General features: G+C 43.1%; 1 protein-coding gene and 1 long non-coding RNA gene across 3 annotated transcripts in view; one reads left to right on the plus strand and one right to left on the minus strand.

Annotated features, from left to right (window-relative positions):
• Positions 1,599 to 6,995, plus strand: LOC106506974. The gene is made up of 2 exons (XR_001302641.2): positions 1,599 to 4,075; positions 4,966 to 6,995. It is a non-coding gene; the product is annotated as an uncharacterized LOC106506974 (long non-coding RNA).
• GNA14 (G protein subunit alpha 14) overlaps positions 2,645 to 20,648 on the minus strand; it is a 203,177-nt gene continuing 185,173 nt past the window's right edge. Inside the window, exons 4-8 of one of the 2 annotated variants that reach the window (XM_005654507.3) lie at positions 11,730 to 11,884; positions 9,026 to 9,154; positions 7,435 to 7,564; positions 4,808 to 4,961; positions 2,645 to 3,667 (exon numbers count right to left, since the gene is read on the minus strand). In XM_005654507.3, coding sequence (XP_005654564.1) covers positions 3,477 to 3,667; positions 4,808 to 4,961; positions 7,435 to 7,564; positions 9,026 to 9,154; positions 11,730 to 11,884 — 759 coding nt within the window. In that variant the 3' untranslated portion in view covers positions 2,645 to 3,476. 2 annotated transcript variants of the gene reach the window in all.

A 20,648-nucleotide genomic window follows, 5' to 3' on the forward strand; every position in this document is an offset into this window, starting at 1 on the left:
ATTTCCACTGAGCCACAATGGGAACTCCTGGGAGTGAACTTTCTTAATCTTGTGAGGGCTGCATCCTTTGCAGCCTCTTAGAGGATACCTCTTGTATCCATGGTTAAGCTATAAGAAGGTTTATTGGTTTGAGTTGCTGTTGGGATTAATATACCATTGAAGATCCTACTCATCAGTAGCCAGATGACGGATCTTTTTTGTTGGAAAAACCTCTATATTTGAAGGAAAAAAAAAAAAAAAACAGGGAGTTCCCATTGTGGCTCAGTGGTAGGATCCATGAGTATGCAGGTTTGATCCCTGGCCTTGCTCAGTCGGTTAAGGATCCAGTGTTGCCATGAGCTGTGGTGCAGGTCACAGACGAAGTTTAGATCTGGTGTTGCTGTGCCTGTGGTGTAAGTCGGCAGCTGCATCTCTGATTCTACACCTAGCCTGGGAACGAACTTCCATATGCCAAGGGTGCGACCCTTAAGAGAACAAAAAGAAAAAAGAAAAAAAAAATCAGCTCTCATTCTAAAAAACTGTTTTGTTAGTACCTATGGAAACAACAAATTGAAAAGAGGACACAAGGAATAAGGTGTCTAGCCTTAGGCACTTTTTAACAAGATAAATTCCAAACCACTTTTGCCTACACTTTGAGAAGATCCTACCAGATGTAGAGAAGAGTTAGAAAGATCAGTGGCCAATCACAACCTCACTCACAAGGACCTTAACTGGATGTTCTTCCCACCCATAATTATACTGCAGTTATCAGGTAAGCCCTATAGCCCCATAGAAGACACCCCTGTCCTGCCCTCAGGAAACAGATGATCAGAATTTCTCCCAGGCTCTCCTGCAAATGATTAGGAGGGGCTGAGAAGCAAAAGTTCAGTTGTACAGTCAAGGAAAATGTTCGAAGGCCTTTGTTGAATGCTTTGTAGGCAGACTTTGCAAAGGCAAATTGCACTAAACCCTAAAACTCCAGAACATAGGAATCTTTTTATTTCCATCTTAGTTGGAATGGATAACGTCTCCTTTGTTTAAAATGGGTATGACTGTAGAGAGAAAAAATTCTTCAGTAAAAACTATAATATACCCTGGTAGAGCTCAGATTTTAGTCCTGTTAATTGCCTGAGGTTTCATTATTTACCTGTAAACTCGACTGGATTCTGAATTCTGCTTTTGTCAAATCTGGCACAACTCTTCAAACTAATGTTTTCAGTTTTCTTCTACTCTTTTGACCTTGTATCACTAAGAATAGTATGAAATTCCTAGAAGTCTAATATGTCCTGCTATATATACTATGACTTGTAATTCTAGTTATTATCTTAAATATGTCACAGAAATAACTACATTTCCTTGTCAGTTTCATTATAATGAAATCTCATCAAATCTTTAACCATGGCAATTTTTAAGTCTTTTGTCATTTATGATACTGTTTTTGTTTTTGGCCATGCCCACATCATGTGGAAGTTCCTAGGCCAGGGATCAAACTCATGCCACAGCAGCAACAATGCTAGATCCTTAAAAGCTAGACCACCACGGACCTCCTGAAAGTTATTGTTTTGCTTTTGCAAAAGTATTTCCCAAAGCCCTGCAAATGGAATGTGAATAGAATGGTATAAACTTAAGAGAAATAGCCCCAGTAGCTCATGTTTAGATAATCTTTGTGCTGTGTGGACCACTCAGGAAGTTTATCCGAAACTCCATGACATCAGAAACATTCAACCTGCAAAAGATGCTTCAACCCAACATCTAGAACTTCAGGACTCAGGCTGAATTTATAATTTGCCCCAACCACTAACTTTTGTTTTTCTTTTGTCTCCATGGACATGCCTCTTATTTTATCAAATACTTAATTGCTCTTACCATATAAAGCTAACTTGGGGGGCCCACCTGCAGCACCGGCTACTGAAATGAAACAACTGTCTAACTGAACTGATCTATTCTCAAGACTAAGAGATTGTTCAATGACATAATAGAGCTTCTGACCTGTGAGACTTCTTTGAACTTTTAAAGACAGGACTGAAAGCGAGCAGGGTTTTGCCATACCAGAATATGTCTCTTTGTAATAAGGATTTCTTTGAGTTTATTTTTAAGAAACAGCAGACACAGGAAAAACTCTGAAAACCTAGTAGCAATGATCCTTTTGTAAGTGATATTTACATTTATGAGGGAGGTCTCCACTGTAAGGGTGTCTCTCTGAACCTGGGAGAAGGATCACTAAATGACAAGAAACGCATCAGATGGAGACAGTGCCCAACTTAATTCTACAAAACAACCTTACTGCTTTTTTACTGTAGCTACCCTCCTCCTCCACCTTTCTTATGTCTTTAGCTGAAGAAGGTATTGAAGGTGATGGCTTGGGCCATTTCAGGGGAGTCAAACTCAGTTTTCCAGGGTATCATCTTTCCACATACATACAGGATATACGAGGTATACATGGTGTTAGACTTCTGTTATTTTTCACCTGTTAATCTGTCTTATTACAGGAATGAGGTCTCTGGTAAGAATTTAGAAGAGTGGAGGGAAAATTATTTCTCCTACCCTAAAAGGACATTTAGGAAGTTTGTGAGTTATTACCTATTAAAATCATAGCTTTTTCTCTTGTTGAAGAGCAGAACTCTCAATCAACCATGATCTCAAAGAAACACACCATAATCCAGTGCTAATGCAGAATGGTATATTCTTAGCCTCAGAAAGGCACAGCATACATGGTTCAAACAGCAAATCTGTGGTGGCCATCAGAGCTCTGGCAGGGGTTACATTACATATGTTAAACACTGCAGGCTTATAGCCATTTCATAAGTTTAGAAGACTAGGTCATTTACAGTGGAATGTATATAAATACAGGCACATTTTTCATCAATACAAGATATATGCTGTGTATAGCCCATTTATCTTATTCAACTTTGGTTTTATAGTGACCAAATTGTGGCAAAACTAAATTAGAGGTACTGATACAGTTATTAATTTGACTTAGAAATTTAACACAAACTATCTTAAAAAAAATCTTTGGTGGCATAGTAAAGGCATACTTCAGTACTCAATAATAAGATTTAGTTAAAAAAAAAAAAAAGGCACTCAAACTAACCCTTGAGGTCTCAAAGCATGATCTATAAATTGACAGGCTACTCTGTTAGGTGATTTTTCAAATGGCTATTATTACACACTAATTAAAAAAAAAACAACTAAATCACAGTGGCTTTTTGAAATTGTGTAAAATAATCAAATTCAAAAATTAGACAAAATCTTACAGCCTCAAGTCAAGAAAAGAAATACAAAAACAATTTGAAAATAAAGACTTAGAAAAAAGTTTTGCTAAATCCACACATCTCACAAGCTTCATCACCCATCCCTGTCCCTGTCCCTGTGGCATCATGATGGACTTGGTACAGCCCAGTGAGCTGAGCCAGGTGATGTCAGAAGCACTTTCAGATAAAACATCGGGAGCTTGCAAACTGGGTCTTCTGGCATGGCTGAGGAGTGAGCAGCAGCTTCTAAACCAGGTTGAATTCCCTCAGGTTTAGTTGTAGAATTGTGTCTTTCACAGCAGCAAACACGAAGCGGATATTCTCTGTGTCTGTAGCACATGTGAAGTGGGAATAGATGACTTTCTCTTTGTCAGGATTCTGATCTTGATAAAGCTTCAGGATAAAATCTCTGGCAGCTTTGACATCTTGCTTTGGTCCTAGTCACGAGGGCAGGTAGAGGAAGAAAGAAGGAAGATACCAACTCACCACCAGGTCCTCCCCAAAATCATTTTCAGTGTACCCCTCTGTTCTTATTTCTAGAGACTTCATTTACCTGGGGCATTATTATTATATACCTTATTATGAAGCTGTAAAAGATTATTTTAGTCCCCTGGTATCTAAAAATCATACCTTAAGGAGTTCTGTTGAAAAATAGAGATCTAATTTAAATTTCTGATTTGGATCACTTTTTTTGTTTCTTGGCCGAGCCCGAGGGATGTAAAAATTCCCAGGCCAGGGATCCAACCTGCATCACAGCAGTGACTCGAGCCTCTGCACTGACAATGCCAGATCCTTAACCACTAGGCCACCAGGAACTCCATGATTCGGACCACTCTTGAAGAGAGGTAATTCTTATTATGTGAACTATGAGAGGGAAGAGAAAGATGGGGGCTAACATTACGAGGCACCTAAGTCTGATTCTAAAGTTTGAGGGCTGCATACTACATGGCCAATGTGGTTAATAAAAGGAAAAAGGAGAGTGATTAAACACTACTCCTCTAGATATCAAGGTCAAGCTTAGTAATATTTGAGACCTCCTGCACCAGAATCATTAGCAATAGGGCATCAGTTCTGCTGCCTGGTAATATATAGGTCATACAGATAAAGAACTTCAGCGTCTACCCTGTGTCTGGCAAAGGGGCTGCCACACTTTAACCTACACGTAAGAAGTGCCATGTGCTCTGACTGGCACTAGAAATGCAAACAGAAGTTGGGCATAGTCCCTGCCCTCAGGATCTGACTGAGGCCAAGAGAGAGAAAGGCAAGCCCATGGAGCACAAGGGAGGTGCACCGCCTGGGGAGGGGCTGGGATGAGTCAGAAACACCTCCCAAAGGAGGAAGGGCCTGAGCTGGGCATCTGAGAACAAATTGGATGTGGCAGAGGCACTGGCAAGTGTGTTCCAGGGACTGGGAGAGGCATGTGTGGAGGTGGTGAGGTGAAAACACACAGTGATCCAAACAGAATCAGAGCTGGGGAATGGTGAGAAAGTCCATTAGAGGCAGGCCAGGGAAGCCCCTGGGAGCCGTGCTGAGAACTGTGAACTAATGCCCAAGAGGTCAACAAGATGGACACTTACCAGTGTACTCTGGAAAATAGCTAATTAGATGGGAGTACATGATTTTCTCTTCCAAAAGATCCTTCTTATTTAAGAACAAAATCACCGATGAGTTCAGAAACCAGGGGTATGTGATGATGGTTTTAAATAAGGCTTTGCTCTCTTCCATGCGGTTCTAGGTGAAAGACAAGACTTAGGATAAACTGGAAAGAAGAGCAGTGCTTTGGGAACAATATGCCAGATCACTGGTTCCATCCATCATCCCCCTGCCCAGCTGAAGTCCCCCGGTCACTGTCCTTGCTGAGGCTGGTGAGCATGTGGGGCCCCTCAGGGCACCTGGCCTCCTATTTCCCTCCCCCGACCACCCTCTCATTAATCATCCCCTTCTAGATCTCCTCTCTTCTGTCACCCAAACTCTTCTGTGGCCCCAATAACACATAAGGATATAAGAAAGGCTTTTGTGCAACTCAGAAAACAGTTTTCTGTGAATAAATTGTGATTATGAAGTGGAGGCAGGTCAGAGCTGCAGACCTGAGATGCCCATTTTAATTGAGGATAGGCTTCCAGGCTGGGTATCGGGAGTCCCATAACAATGAGAGGAAGGCAGGCTCTTCTTGCAGGACCACTGCCCTCAGGAACGCTGGGCACAAGCAGAGAGGGGACTAGTGCCACCCAGCACCTGCCCCGTGCCACACTTTACACACATGTGACAGCTCTCCAAGGGGAACGGGCCCCCGTTTTATGGATGAGCCTACTATCTGTTGCTCACAAAATTTAAATACTTTTCCAAGACTATAATAGTACAGTCTAGTGGAAGCTATGTAGGATAGTAATAATTTCTAGATGTTAGACACTGGCAAGAAATTATTAAATGATCCTGATTTATGGAGAGCAGACAGGGCACATACAAATCTTATCTGGTGACAATAATCATTCTTGCTAGGATTCTGCTCTCTCAAGTATTTCTGAGAGAAAAGAAACCCTTCCCTTCCTCCCTTTGGACTGAGAAATGTGAGAACCCAGTGCACCTGCTCCAGGGGGACATGCTCTAAATGTCTGTTCCTACAACTCCCAACACCTGGGCCCACTGTCCCACCCAGTACATTTTGGGGAATCAGTTCTGGAATTTATTACCAGTAAGGTAACCCCTCACTTATTGTTAAAGCTGCTTTAAAATTTACTACAATCTTATCAATAATAATCTCCAAGAAAACACAACATATGAAAAAAATGATTCCTATATAGTACAGTGGATGCAGTGTATCTACAACCAGGATGGAAAAGTCTGGAGTGGCAACCACTTAATTTTTCCCAAAATACCTTGGATTTTTTCAGAGAGGATAAACTGTTTAATTTCTAAGCACATTAGGCTAAGGCACACCTGACTAATCTTTTGAGTTTCCTGAGAAATGTCCTAAGTAATTCCTGAGGCTAATTTTTCATACTGATAACTCAGTGCCTTTGCTTTTTTAAAAAAATGTATCCACTGGAAGAGCTGGGCAGCAGCCAAGATTTCTATTCTTTGCACAATGACACTAGTAAATGGGTTAATCCTTCCCTAATTAGCTAATGTAATCGTGCTCCTCAGAGAGGTCGGCTCTTGAGAAATACAAGGTAAAATTTGTTCATAGTTATTGCCTAATCGTGGACAGAATTTTTTTATTGATTTACTCTCATGCCCTACCAGCAAGAGATAGTTCTAAAAGGTCACAAAGTCTTGTGCAAAGAGGGTCGGGGAAGGGTTGATAGGAAACAATGGTTATGGCACAGAAAACATCCCCACCCTCCCAAAGAGACTGTGATGGTTCTCTCTGCATTCCAGGCAGATCCAGCTAGTGGAGCTCACCCAGTTAGCGCTCTGACAGCTCTGCAGAGGACACTAAATGCCCGCTGAGGTGGATCAGCCCCAGCTGCCTGGAGCAAGTCCCTTCTAGGGGGAGCAAAGAGTAGATGCTATCCCAGGCAGCCCTGAGACAGCCCCAGGCATGTGGCTCCCCTCCCCATGTCACCTCAGCTAGGGATCAAATTTGGGAGTGAGTGCCATGGGCCATGGTGGTCAGGAAGCCTGTTCTCAGATAAAATCTTTCAGAACCAATGTGTTCAGCTTTAGCTGTATATTATAGATACTCGCAACTCAAAACCAGGAAATACAAATCTGTATTGTAGGATCTAGAAGATGTTTTTCTTAAAAAAAAAAAAAAAAAAAAAATTCCCCAGGGAATTCCAATATGCAGCCAAGACCGAGGACCATGCTTTTGAGTGGCTCCACCCTCCCTTCATAGCACAGATTAGAGCCTCAGGCCCAGGCGATACCCACCACTGATTGCATTGGAATCTCTGAAGTTGGACCCAGCTGTCAGGTTTTTCTTTAAGATCCCCAGGGAATTTTAGTATATATCTAAGTTTGTGAACCAGGATTCTAGTTCAATGATTCTCAGATTACCTGGGATCTTGCTACAGATCGTAATTTATTCACTCTAGGTTGATTCAGAGGGTATGCATTTTTACCAGGCACCAGATTGCACTTCAACAAGCAAGGTGATTTAACCTAAAAGATAGAATCTAATGCCAAAGCTGGCTGGCTTTTTGCAAACTGCAGAAATAGGTTGTTGCCTTCCACATCTAACCAAACTCCCCACCCAGCATACCTCATTATCACACTCAGCCAGGACCTGGTCATATTCACTCAGAGCAACCAAAAAAATTATGGAAGTGACACTCTCAAAGCAATGAATCCATTTCCGTCTTTCAGATCGCTGGCCACCAACATCCACCATCCTGTTCAATAGAAATATGACTCTTTGAGGGAAAACGACATGGAAATCAGAGTTCTTTAGGGTCCTCAATAATTTTAAAGAGTAAAAAGGGACCCTGAGGTTAAAATGTTTGAGCACCACTGCTTTAGGCGATGAGGAACCACTGGATGTTTCCTAGCAAAGGAGACACAGGATGTAAGTGAAGTTACCAAAGAGGGATGCAGAGGTCACTCAGGTGGAGCCCACTTGGAGACACTACTTAGGAAGCTGATGCAACAGTTCAGGCAGAAAGCTCAAGCATCCATTTAGGTGTTGCTCTAACCACTGCTAAGAGCCAGGACACCAGACACAAGAGGGCAGAAAGGCAGGCAGGCTTCCTGGGCCATTCAGCTTCCTTTAGGACCTCACCCCTCCTTGTTCCCATGGCTCTTCTAATTCATCTACAGAGCCTTTCTGCATTAGCTGGATACCCCACCCCCCAACCCCATTCCCTAGAAAGACCTGCCTTCTGTCCAATATGGAAATCCAGAGCCCTTATCTGTGTCTAAGTTCAGGGGGTCAGAGCCCAAGGATGAGTCAGTCACAAGCTGGAATGTGCCAGGGGTCAGGCAGTTTCAGAAATGAATCCAGTGGGCCCCTCTAGAGTAGAAAAGCCTGCACTTTGAGAGTGCTGGGGCCCTGTCCAAAGGGCTGGCTGCTACACCACTGCAGCAACTGCAGCAGGGCATAAACCCAGGCTCGCTGTTTGTCCAGATCCTCCAACGTACCAAGAGATAGAAATTGTTTTAAGCAAAATAGCGTGGTTTTTAAATGTTGGCTCATGAGTGTTTTAAACACCAAGTGAGCCAAAGAGAACATTTGTGTGGACCAGATTCAGGTTTTGGAAGTGCAAGCAGCAGGTGATTCTGAAAAGGTCTGGATAAATTCATGGGCACTCAGGCATGGGGCATGTGCTCACAGAGATGCAGAATATTGTGGGGCCGAACCAGAGGCTCCCTCAATGTGACAGTGCTCCAGAAGCACTGAGATGCAATGGGGTACAGCCTGGACCTAAACAAGCATGTGTAACAATTACTAGGAGGAACAAGGGAACTAATGGATACCAAAGTGCTTTGAAATTTGCAGTGATAAATGTTGGAGAAGGAAATACAAATAGAAGGGGAGAGAAACACTCAAATTTAGGGAAAAGACACCAGTATCTTCAGTCTGTGGGTTACAGAAATACACATCTCTGTGTATGTTTTATACATAATCATTCCAGACATCAGTAAGGAGACTCTTCTCTAAGGGGAATAGAAAGGTGTGCTTGTCTCCACTGCAGTACTTGCAACAACCACAATTCTAAATATCCTGTCGTGGAGAGGCCACTGTTGCCCTAAAAGGAGATATAAGCCTTTTTAGCAATAATGGACTTAAGAATCCATCTGGGGACTTCGGAGCCTGGACAAATTCTTAATGGCCTGTGTTGGGGAGATAGTCTTACCGAAAGATTATGTTTTCCAAGTCAAATGGATATTCAATGATGCCAGTTGTGGGCACACGGACACGAAGCACATCTTGCTGTGTTGGCACAAACGATGGCATGGCAATCCGGTCAATGTCAGTCAGGTAACTGATATTAGAGAACAAGATGCTGAGAAGGGGGAATGCCCATCCCCCTCCAGGGAAGTCACCCCAGCTCCCAGCAACCCCCATTCAGATTCCATCAATGACTGTTGTGAGAGCCAGTGCTCCAGCCCTCCTACAGCTGTTGTGGAGAGAATATGGATCAGAAGCCTTCATGAGCCTCCTGGGATGTTTTCCTCCTGGTTCTTAGCTCCATCACTCTGGCTGGTGAGGGAGCCGGCAGAGCCACAGGAGGAAGAAGTTGGAATTGGCTCTCTGACATTCCATCTGTCCTTCCTCCAAAGGCTCTCTCCCCTCCCACACGCCCTCATCCAAGAACACTAGAGAAACTAGATGCTTTTCTTGAACACTTTTACTCAACGCATTAGGGTTTTTAAGAAAAATAAAGGCATAAAACCAGCCAATGGAAAGTGTTCTCAAAATAAAAAGTTTTTTGCTACACTGGGAAATTAAACATCTCCTAAAATGACCCAAAACTTGCCTTGGATTATTTGGGGCCATATATTAGAGCCCTAAATTTAAGTCACTTTTTCTGTAGTAAAACAAGAAGACACTTTTTTAAAGCCTTTCAAAAAGGTACTTTTGAGGAACTAACTGTGACTGAAGCTTTGGCCAATGATGGTGTTGGGGATTTGGAGACCCCTGCACACCGAAGCTGGCCCCATCTCCTTCCCCAGTGCAGGCAGAGCTCACCTACGTCTCCTGGGGCTGAACAGGTGGCACGAAGAGGAGTCAAGAGTAACAGGCCAACCCTATTCATCTGCAGCCCAGGAAGCCAACCATCGGGCAGCCTTCTGTGACCCACACCCCCAACCATGGCCCCAGGGCTTACTGCTATGGACTTCAGTGTGTAATGTTTTGATTTCTACTTGTCTCATCCACCAGACTATGTTCCTTCAGGGCAGAAGGCCATGGCTGAACCTGCAGCCCTTATCTCTTTGCCTGGCACAGAGCTGACACTCATCACATTTTTGTGAAATGAATGCCTGTCCAAATAAGCAGGCAGTACCAGCACAGCAGATGACAACCATTGACTTGGACTAAGGAAATGCCCAAGTGCCTTGGGTCTTGCCAGGTCCAAAGACAAGGCCCTGTCTGGGTTTGTGAGTGCCATTTCTCTGTTGCAGCTCTGTCCACCACCCTAACCACTCCCCACATTCTTCTCAAGGCACTTGCCCTTGTTTTCCGGGCTCCACTGAATTGTATAGCAGGTCCAGCAGGTCTTTTCTAAGTGGACCTACCTCATGAGCCCCATCCACTGCCTAGGGCCTTCACAGAAGCAAATGACACAGGCTGTTCTAGGGAAGGGCCTGGGATGCCTTGGTGATGTCCCTGCATCCCCAGATGTCAAAGGCAGTCTTCCCTCCTCCTGAGGACACTGCCTTCCGTCCTTCCAGCTGTCTTCTATGTTGATCCAACACCCTTTGGGCGCTTCTTTTATTTCCTTTTCTGCTTCGCTGCTCTGTTGCACCTAAATGTTCCTGTACTCAAGAGTGGTTGTGCTAACCTGAATTAACATTGCTAAACACTCAGCTGGAGACAAATGCCAAAGGGGAGCCAGTGAAACTGAAGAGAGAAGACTCTGGTTTCCTTCCTGTGTGCTAACTTGTCTAGATGATGAGTGAATTGCCCACCCATCTCAGAGGGTGATGGCAGCACCTGAAGGGCAGGGGACGGACCGGGGAAAGGATCCCAGGGCCCTCAGAGGATGGAAATGACACAGACCAGGAGGAGAGGAGCTGAGCTGCACAAACAGGAATACTTACCCCTTCAAGAAAGACCACGGGCCAACTATTTGCCCAGTCATCTGACTGATGGAAGCATTGCCTTGAGAAATTCTTTAAGAAGATCAAATCTAGTGATCTCCATGGGATAGTTTGCACACAGAAACATCTATTTCTTTTTACCTTAATGGATTAGTGATTTAAAACTAGAGCCTTCTGGATCCAGAATACAGAATGTAGGCCTCCATAAGGAGTTAATAAACAAAGGGCTGGCTGGCTGAGCTTTCTCCCTGGCTGGGTCTGTAGAGCCTGCCTGGCCCACTAGAGGGCAGTACCAGATCAGCCATTGATGGGTGCACTGTGCTGATGATCTAAACTCTGATGTTAGAGTTTAGGGCAATTGATGTCTACTGATAAGGAAAAAAGAAGGCAGAAGGATATGGAGAGGGGAAAGTAGAAGCCAGAAGCAGGTGTAGTCCTTGTTTAAATTAGATAATTTCAGCACCCCAAATGAGCACCCGTCCCACCAAGGGAAGCCCTCATTTGACTACACACTCATTAAGAAGGACAGAAGTTTAGAACTTGATGCAGAAAGGTAGGTACTGGTAAGGAGAGCTAGCTGGGGCTCCACAGGGGGAACTAAAGATTTTAGGAGGTAGGAAGAGACACACCAAAAACTAAGAGGAGGATACGGACGAGCAGGAGGAAGGCAGTGTTGCTTTCAAGTGCCTACACTTTAGCAAGCAGCTCACTTGTCATGGTGAGAAGCTCCCTGGAGGTGTGGCCACGCTTGCCCGAGAGTACCTTGGAGAGCACAGCCTGGGCTTTTGTACTCACTACTTAGCAGAGTCTGACAGCTGGTATTCCCTCCTCCTGTCATAACACTCCTGGATTCCCGGGTCCTGCCAGAGCTCCTTGATGGCCTCCACCTGGTCCCTGGAGAGTGCGGAGACCTTGTCTACTTCCACTTCTCTGATTAGCTGGGCATTCTCCTACTCAAAGGAAAGAGAACCTTTCATTACTCAAAGGAAAGGAAGCCAACCCCTTAGAAACCTGGAGACAAGACTTGCCCTGGACCATGAGTTAGGCAAGATGTATGTCCTTGGGAGCTGGGGTGTGGTGGGTGCCCTCAGAAGAGCTGCTCACAGCCAAGCCACTTGGCTGCAGCCTCATCGAGATGCTGTGGCTGCTTAACTCAGTGGAGAGAGCCACAGAGAGCACAAGACCTGTGGCCTTCAGTCCCAGCAGCACCTGGGGGCCAGTTTCACCAGCATTCAATACCCGGCTGTGAATAGAGAAACACTGGAACAACTGATCATCATCCATCATCGTCATACTAACTTTACTTCCTCATTAGCCTGCTACTCATTTGAATATGTGCACAGCCAAGGGAGCAATTTAAAAATCCCATTATTGTTAGTGGCACAGTAAGGGTTGGGTGGTAATAAGCAGGTCCACCTCAGTGCAGGAAATAAGGGAGTGGGCTGTCTTCAGAGAACTGAAAAATACCGCCCCCAACAATTAATCACAAGTCTTTTTTCTCTTTCCTATATTTTTTTTAAAAATGGTAATAGACTTTATTTTTACAGCAGTTTTAGGTTTATAGTAAAACTAAGAAGGACATACAGAGAGTTCTCACACAGCCTACCTTTTATTATCATGCATCACTAATAAAACTCTTTCCCACTGAGCGGACCACACCTACTGCAGCCCTCCACCCCATGCCACTGACTGCTCTAATATGTTTATTATTACCATCATTGCTACATAATTATTGCTCTATTATTGCAGTAATTGTTAAGATCGTTATGGCTGTAATTATTACTATTACAGCAGTTATCATTTATTACCCACTTGCTATGTGCCAAGGGCTCTACATATATTATCTCATCTAATCAACAGAAGGCAAGCAAGAAGCCAGAAATCTTTCCAAACCTTAGCAAATAAAATGACAAGGTTGGCCTGCATCCATAACACATCCCTGTGTTGGCCCCAGAGACTCAGCATCCCACCCTTGGCTGCAAGTTGCAGCAGACAAGAGAATCCTGCTGAGAGAGACAGGACCCCAGCCTCCTTGTCCCTCTTCCATCTTGCTATATATCTCACGGCAATTACATCACACAGAGTTGGCTATTCGCTGGCAGCTGTGAGTTAGCACACTATCCATTTGGCAGTTGCAATATCCTTGAGTGTAGACTGCACCCCTTGAAAAGTCACTTTTGCATTGTTCATTAGGAAGCCTGATAGGAAGTTGGAGGAAAGGAAGAGCTTAAAGATTGGCTTGGGGGAAAATCAAGGGTTGAATCAACATGACCTTGCCCCGCATGCATCGAGAGTGAAAGTCTTCCCTTAGACTGTGGGCTCCTCGGGCAGGTAGGGTACCCCATATGTCACATTTCAAATAAGGTCTAGGCAGGGTGGCGTAGTGGAAAGTGCCTGAGCAGGGATTCAAGACCCTGAATTATAAGTAGTACACTTGGGACTTTTAAGGAGCCAAACAGGTTACCTGTCTCAGCATCGTCATTTGTAAGAGGAACTAGTGATTTTCTTGGGAACTTTTATTTATCATCACCCCAATATAAGCAGAACTAGCCTTATTATTGCAATGGGTGCCTGATAAATATTTCTTGTTTACAAAAACAGGACACATCAACAACCTTTAAACCAGGACTTCTAATCCTGCCCACTGGCACATTTTGTATCATGGGCCCTATTTTTAGCCAGAGACAACAATGAATGGAGAACGAGGACCATGTCTGCACAGAGCAGAAGGGCTGTCTCCCATTTCCCTCGCTCCTCTCACTACTCTCCCACCCTGCAACTACCATCAGATGGTCTCCCCTGGAGAAACCCAGGTGATGGTGCTGCCCAATCTACCCCATTTGGCCATGCCAGGTGTGGTCAGGGTGCTGACCCTGGGCCCAGCTTTGTTCTCTTAAAGCACCTCTTTTCCTTTCTGTCTTCAATAACAAGTCAGGAGATGACACAAGGGCAGAGCCAAAGTCTTATCATCCTTATATCCCCAAACCTAGTGCAGTGCCTGGCAAATAACAGGTGCCTTCTCCGGATGCAGGTGCCCAATAAACATTTGCACTATACATAAAAATGTCTAACATACAGAAAACCACAGAAAATAACAGTGAAAGCACACCAGGAGAGGATGATGGAAGCCTGCACACCAGGAGAAGAATGATGGAAGCCTGCACTGGTAGGAACACCAGTGAGCCGGGAGACAGAAGTGTCCTACTGGGGAAAATGGTGTGGTGACTCTTGGCCAGTGTGTCCGCATCCTTGCTTTTTGGGTGCATGACTCTGTGCTGCCCTCCTACATGTAACTATTAAACTCAGCTTAACCACTCAGAGGTGGCCCTGTGAGAACCAACGGGGATGTTACAAATATTTCTACCTCTCCTCCTCACAAAGGCAATGTAAGATTCAACTTCATGGTGAAGGAAATATAAGCAGAAGCAACATTCGTCTCTTTTAGGAAGAAACCTTAAAGAGCCAGTGAGTAATGTGCCACACTGGCTCTCATCTGCTGTGATGACTGTCAGGAGACAAGATGGGCCTCCATCAGTCAGGCTTCCTGAGTGACTGAAATGAGCTAACACACCCCAGTGCAGATGGAGCATGAGTGAGAAATCGACTCTTACAGCGTTCAGGAAGCTGAACTTTGGGGGAAGTTTGTTTCTGCAGCATAACCCACTCTATCCTGACTGATAATGTTGCAACGTAAACCCAGTGTTTGGCTCTTCCAGTAGAAAGAGAGAAAAAGTGAATCCCAGTGAGACAGCAGAGAGGGACACAGGCTTCTATACAGCTCCTGGGGAAAGACATAGACCCGGGATTTCAGGTAACCAGGGAGTTCAGCCAGGTGAGAAAGACACATTGTCTGTTCAGTCAAGTGACGAGATTGTGGGGGACTCTGGCTTGAGAGAAGAAGAGAACATAGTCTCCTTAAAACCCAGCAGTTGGACTTTGGTTTGGAAGGAGGGACTAGACTCAAGGCACCACAAGGATTCTAAGGTCAGAGGTCTCCTGTCTGTCTTTGGCTCCTCCCACCAGTCAAGATCTTTTTGTTTGTTTTAACTTATCTTGAAATAATTTAAGACTTGGGAAAAGGTGAGGAACACGGTACAGAGTCCCTCTCTGCCTTTCCAGATGGCCCAAATGTTCGTAGTCTCCTACCTTGTTTATCATTCATCCCCACGCCCTCCACATGTGTGCATATACACACACACATGCACAGGTAACTCACACGTAAACTTCTTTCCAGAAGTATTTGAAAGGAAGCTACAGTCACAGTGCCTCTTTATCTCTAAAGACTTCAGTGTGATTTCCTAAAAAAAGACATATATAATCATAATATAATGATTAAAACCAGGAAATTAATGTTGACACAATATTGGAATCTAATCTTCAGATCATATCCAAAGTTTGACAGTTGTCCTATAAAAGTCTTTTATCTGCCCAACAACCTAGGATCAGATATTACATTTACTTGTCTCTAGTCTCCATCTATCTGGAAAGGCTCTGCAGTCAGAGGAGTTGTTTTTGTCCTTCTGATCAAGAACGGCCTAACAGAATGGCCATCATTAATAAGTCTACAAATAATAAATGCTGGAGAGGGTGAGGAGAAAAGGGACTCTTTTTTCACTGCTGAATGTAAGTTGGAATGTAAATTGGTTCAACCACTGTGGAAAACAGTATGGAGATTCTGCAAAAAACTAAAAAGGGAATTACCCTATGATTCAGCAATCCCACTCCTGGGCATATGTGCAGACAAAACTATAATTCAAAAAGATACATGCACCTCTATGTTCATAGCAGTACTATTTACAATAGCCAAGACATGGAAACAACCTAAATACTCATCAATAGATGAATGGATCAAGAAGATGTGGTACATAAACACAATGGAAAACTACTCAACCATAATAAGAATGAAATAATGCCATCTGCAGCAATATAGATATAATTAGAGATTATCATACTAAGTGAAGTAAGCCAGAAAGAGAAAAACAAATATCATATGATATCACTTATATGTGGAACATAAAATATGACACAAATGAACTTATTTATGAAAAAGATTCACAGACATAGCAAACAAACTTATGGTTACCAAAGGGGAAAGGGGGTGAAAGAGGGATAAATTAGGATTCAGGATTATCAAATACAAATTGCTAAATAAAAAATAGATAAACCACAGGGTCCTACCATATAGCACAGGGAACCATATCCAATCTCCTATGATAGACCATAGTGGAAAAGAATATGAAAAAAGAATGTATGAGTTTCCGATGTGGCTCAGTGGGTTAAGAACCCAATATAGTCTCCATGAGGATGCACTCCAATCCCTGGCCTCGCTCAGTGGGTTAAGGATCCAGCATTGCCACAAGTTGTGGCATAGATTACAGATGCAGTTCAAACCTGGCATTGCTCTGGCTGTGGTGTAGGCCAGCAGCTGCAGCTCTGATTCGACCCCTAGCCTGGGGACTTCCATATGCCGCAGGAATAGCTGTAAAAAGAAAAAAAAAAAAGTGTGTGTGTATAGCACTTCTGTACAGCAGAAATTGACCCAACATTATAAATCAACTATAATTTAAAAATGAAAAATAAGAAATGAATATTCAATTTAATTAAAAGACTGTTTGGCTTTAAAAGACAAAAAAAAAAAAAAAAAAAAAAAGGCCTGACAGAGAAGTGCTTTAGTCACATCAAGAGAATAGTTGGTGGAGAGAGTGGTATAGCCAAGCCCCCAGAGAATGTTCTGGGGATAAGGGTAGAGAAGAATGACCTGTATTTTAAATAAATTTTATTGAAATATAAGATGAATGACTTTTGCACATTAACAGTGTGTGTTAAAAAAGTAGGGGTTCATGTATGTTTCCGTCTGACTTGGTAAATTGTCTCATACATAGAGTATGAGCATTTTTATGGTCATGTTCAAACCACCTCCATGGTGCACATGGTCTAAGAGCAGGGGCCCTTCTGTAAAGGGGGAAGTTTTGTGTCATGTAGTTGGGCTTTTTCATCTCCTAGAAAGAGGGAAGAAATATTCTGAGAAGATCAGATTTAGGAAAACATTGTGATGTGGACAGGGGACAGGCTGAGCCTGAGGTAGCTGATATCTGAGTGGGGAAATCTAGGAAGCAGATGAATAGAAATGTATCTGTAGTTCATGAGAGAGTCCTAGGCTAGAAAAGCATATCGAATTGAAATTGTCTAACATTCACTTCTTTGAAAAATCACAAAGGAGGAAATGTTATCAGAGCACATTCAGGAGATAAAGGAACATGACTAGTTGCTCAAATGCTGAGCTCATATCTGGCTTTTCCTCTTTTCCTTTCTCAAACAATACCACCATTTTCACTGCACTGGAGGAAGAACATGGAAGACAGATGTCCTACAGTGTGTGTTTCGCTCAGAAATTCCCAGGGTGACAGTGACAGGAACTGTGTATGAAGTGGCCCCTTGCTGGCTTCACACATGGATCCCTGACTGCCCGGGGGGACAGTCCCACTCGGGCCCAAAAAGCCCCTCTGGCTGGAATCCAGGGCCCAGCAAGCATCCCCGTTTTCCACCAGGTCCTCGCAGGGGCTCCCCTGTACCATTAACCACCCAGCACAGCTCTCACTGACTAGAGGAGACTGTCAGGAAGCCAGAGTTCCTTTTCTTTCATCAGATACTTCAGCATTTTCATTAAGATCTATATTTATGAAAAAAAAAAAAAGAAAAACAAGATCTATATTTATGAACATATTCTAGATAAGAAGAGCCTAATTTCATAACGTTTTAAGTGTCTATCTACTGTCATATGCGGTACCTATAACTCCATAAGCTTTGTAAAAACAAGTAAGATTTAAATAAAACATACAATGAAAAAGGAAAGTTCCCTGTAACTTAGTATTTCTGACTTTCATAAATCACCCCTCCTTGTTTTACTTATTTTTTATTTTTTATTTTTTGCCTTTTAGGTCCATACTCATGACATATGGAAGTTCCTAGGCTAGGGGTCAAATCAGAGCTTCAGCTGCCAGCCTACATCACAGCCACAGCAACGCAGGATCTGAGCTGTGTCTGCAACTTACACCAGAGCTCACCACAATGCCAGATCTCCAACCCACTGAGTGAGGCCAGGGATTTAACCCACATCCTCATGGATACTAATCAGATTCTTTTCCAGTGTGCCAAAACAGGAACTCCCACCTCTCCTTGTTTTAACATCTACATTAACATCTGAGACTACATTACATATTCTACTGGACAAAAACTAGGGAGTAAAATTTCTGTGTACCATAACAATCAGCTTTGAAAGCATCTCCAAAAAAAAAAAAAAAAAAAGGCATTATAAAGAAATGCCAGTCAACTAAACTAGATAAAGGAATTTTTTCTGTAAGAAACAAAAGAGGAACTTCTTGAGGTAAAGGAAGACTAGGAAATTTGGATCAACTCTTCCCTTAAGGACAGCTAAAAATGGTGGACAAAATATTTTCAAAAATATGCTCAAAAAATGGGGAAATTAATGAACTAGTAAGTATGTGCTGGGCCAGCGTATAGGAGAGAAGGACTTGAACTGGCATTTGGAAAACCTTTCTCCCTGGAGCTCTGCTTGTTCTAGAAGGAGCAGGTGTGAGGTCGATCATCTTCTTCTTCAACATTACAGGACTAGGGTGACAGGGATTGAAGGGTTAACAAGAGCAAAGAGCCCTAAGAAGCCCTCTGGCTCCAGGTTGGGATCCACCCGTACCTGCAGAGAGTTCCAGCTCAGCTTGAAATCAGCACAGTCTCAGAAACTGGGTATCCTCAGACATTAGGCAGAAGAAAAGGAAATTTCTCTTTGAAATTTGGAAGATAACATCTTCACCCTCCAATTATTTTTGTGTGTGTGTCCAGCACACACACAAAAATAACCAAACATAACAAAATAATGCAACTCCAAAAAGACATGACAAGTAAAACAATGCTAAAGATATATACCATGCAAGCACCAACCTGAAGGAAGGAGGGATCCATTATCATAAAAACAGACTTTAAAGTTTATTTGTCAAGTATATCTCAATAAAGCTGGGGGGGAGAGTAGGCTTTAAGGTCAAAAGTATAACTGGAGATAGGGATATTTCAGCACTATTCTTTTTTTTTTTTTTTTTTTTTTTTTTTTTGCAGTTCCCAAGCTGAATCAGCTACAGCTGCCGGCCTAGAGAGGGATATTTCAAACGACAGAAAGGTTCAGAAAGACCAAACAGTTCTAAAGTTCTATGCAGATAAGAACATAGACTTAAAATATATAAGAACAAAATCTCTTGGATCTCAATAGTGAAACAGACAAATCTTCATCTTACCCAAAAATGAAACATCTCTCATAAAAAATTCAATAAACAAAAAATTCAGTAAAGATATATACAGTTCAAACACCACAATTAGCAAATCTGACTGTGGGGACACACGTAGAGCCTTAGATATTCAAAACAACTGTAGAAGCATATCTAGAATATTCACCAAAAATGACCATTTATTTGAGATTTCACATTTAAAAAAATGGTTTTCCAGCTTCTTTTGATCAATTCCAACTTCTTTAGCAACCCTTCACTCCAGCAGGCACACACTTTCCATTGGCCGCTGTTGCCACCAGCCCACCCCACTCTCGTTGTGCAGGCATTTGAATAGTTAACCACTGGTCTAAAGCTACCTAGATTTCCCTGTGTAGAAAGGCAATCTCCCACCACACTCAGAATGAGAAGAAAGCTTTTCTAACCCAATTCAAGATTCAAAAGAAATCTTTATTTCTATTCCAATCTTCGTCCTCCTCTTTTCCTTATCTTTTCTCCAACAAAAATAATAGAATTCACTGGCCACAAAGTGTTGGCATGAAACACCAAGTTACTTTATCTTTTCCTGTTGGTCAGAGTTTCAGTGAGTTTAACTTAAAAGGCTCCAAAGAGTCCTGCCATAAATTACTTTGGCACAACATCCGCAGCTACAATGAGTTTTAACAATGCAGCTGAGAGAGCGAGTCTTGGACCTTACACTGTGTCAACTTGGGAATCTATAAAGATATTTCCCAGCATTCCCTTCCCTGTGTGATTCTGAGTTAGAATTGGCTACGAGAGTGATTTCAAAGAGATTTGGGAGTCAGAGGAGAAACAGTGGTGGCTGTGCTCTGAGGGTCTCTTTCTCTCTCTCTCTCTCTCTCTCTCTCTCTCTCTCTCTCACACACACACACACACACACACACACACACACGCGTGCGCGCACTGGTCTTTTGGTCAGCCTCACCAGAGTGTGGCAGCAGCTGGGCCCTCAGCACCCCAGCTCCTCCTCATCCTGGGGCGGAATATGTGCAGGCCCACAGCAAAGGTGCCAGCTTCTGCTGCAAGTCACATGCACGATTTACACAGAGATGTGAGAGGCAGATGCAGGTTCCACTCTGTCTCATCCATTTGCCTTCATGGGTTCTGGTTTGGCTTTGGAGATTCCAGTTTATATTTGCTCTATTTAAGATCCAGCTCCCAGATTGCCAGCCCTGCTGACCAACCACCAGATACAGAGAGGCAACAGCCTTCCAACGCCTTCTTCACTACTCCAACAGCTACAAAGCATGCAATCCCTATGACAAATCAGTTATTCCACATTGCTCTGAGTGACTCTGAATTCATCATCAAACCATAAGAGGGCTTGAACCTCTATTTTTTACTCTATCAAAGTAGGAACCTTCCACTTTGGTCCATTCCACTCCATTTAGGGGCAAAATTC

The sequence above is a fragment of the Sus scrofa genome, chromosome 1, assembly GCF_000003025.6.
Source record: "Sus scrofa isolate TJ Tabasco breed Duroc chromosome 1, Sscrofa11.1, whole genome shotgun sequence".
Classification (NCBI taxonomy): Eukaryota; Metazoa; Chordata; class Mammalia; order Artiodactyla; family Suidae; genus Sus; species Sus scrofa.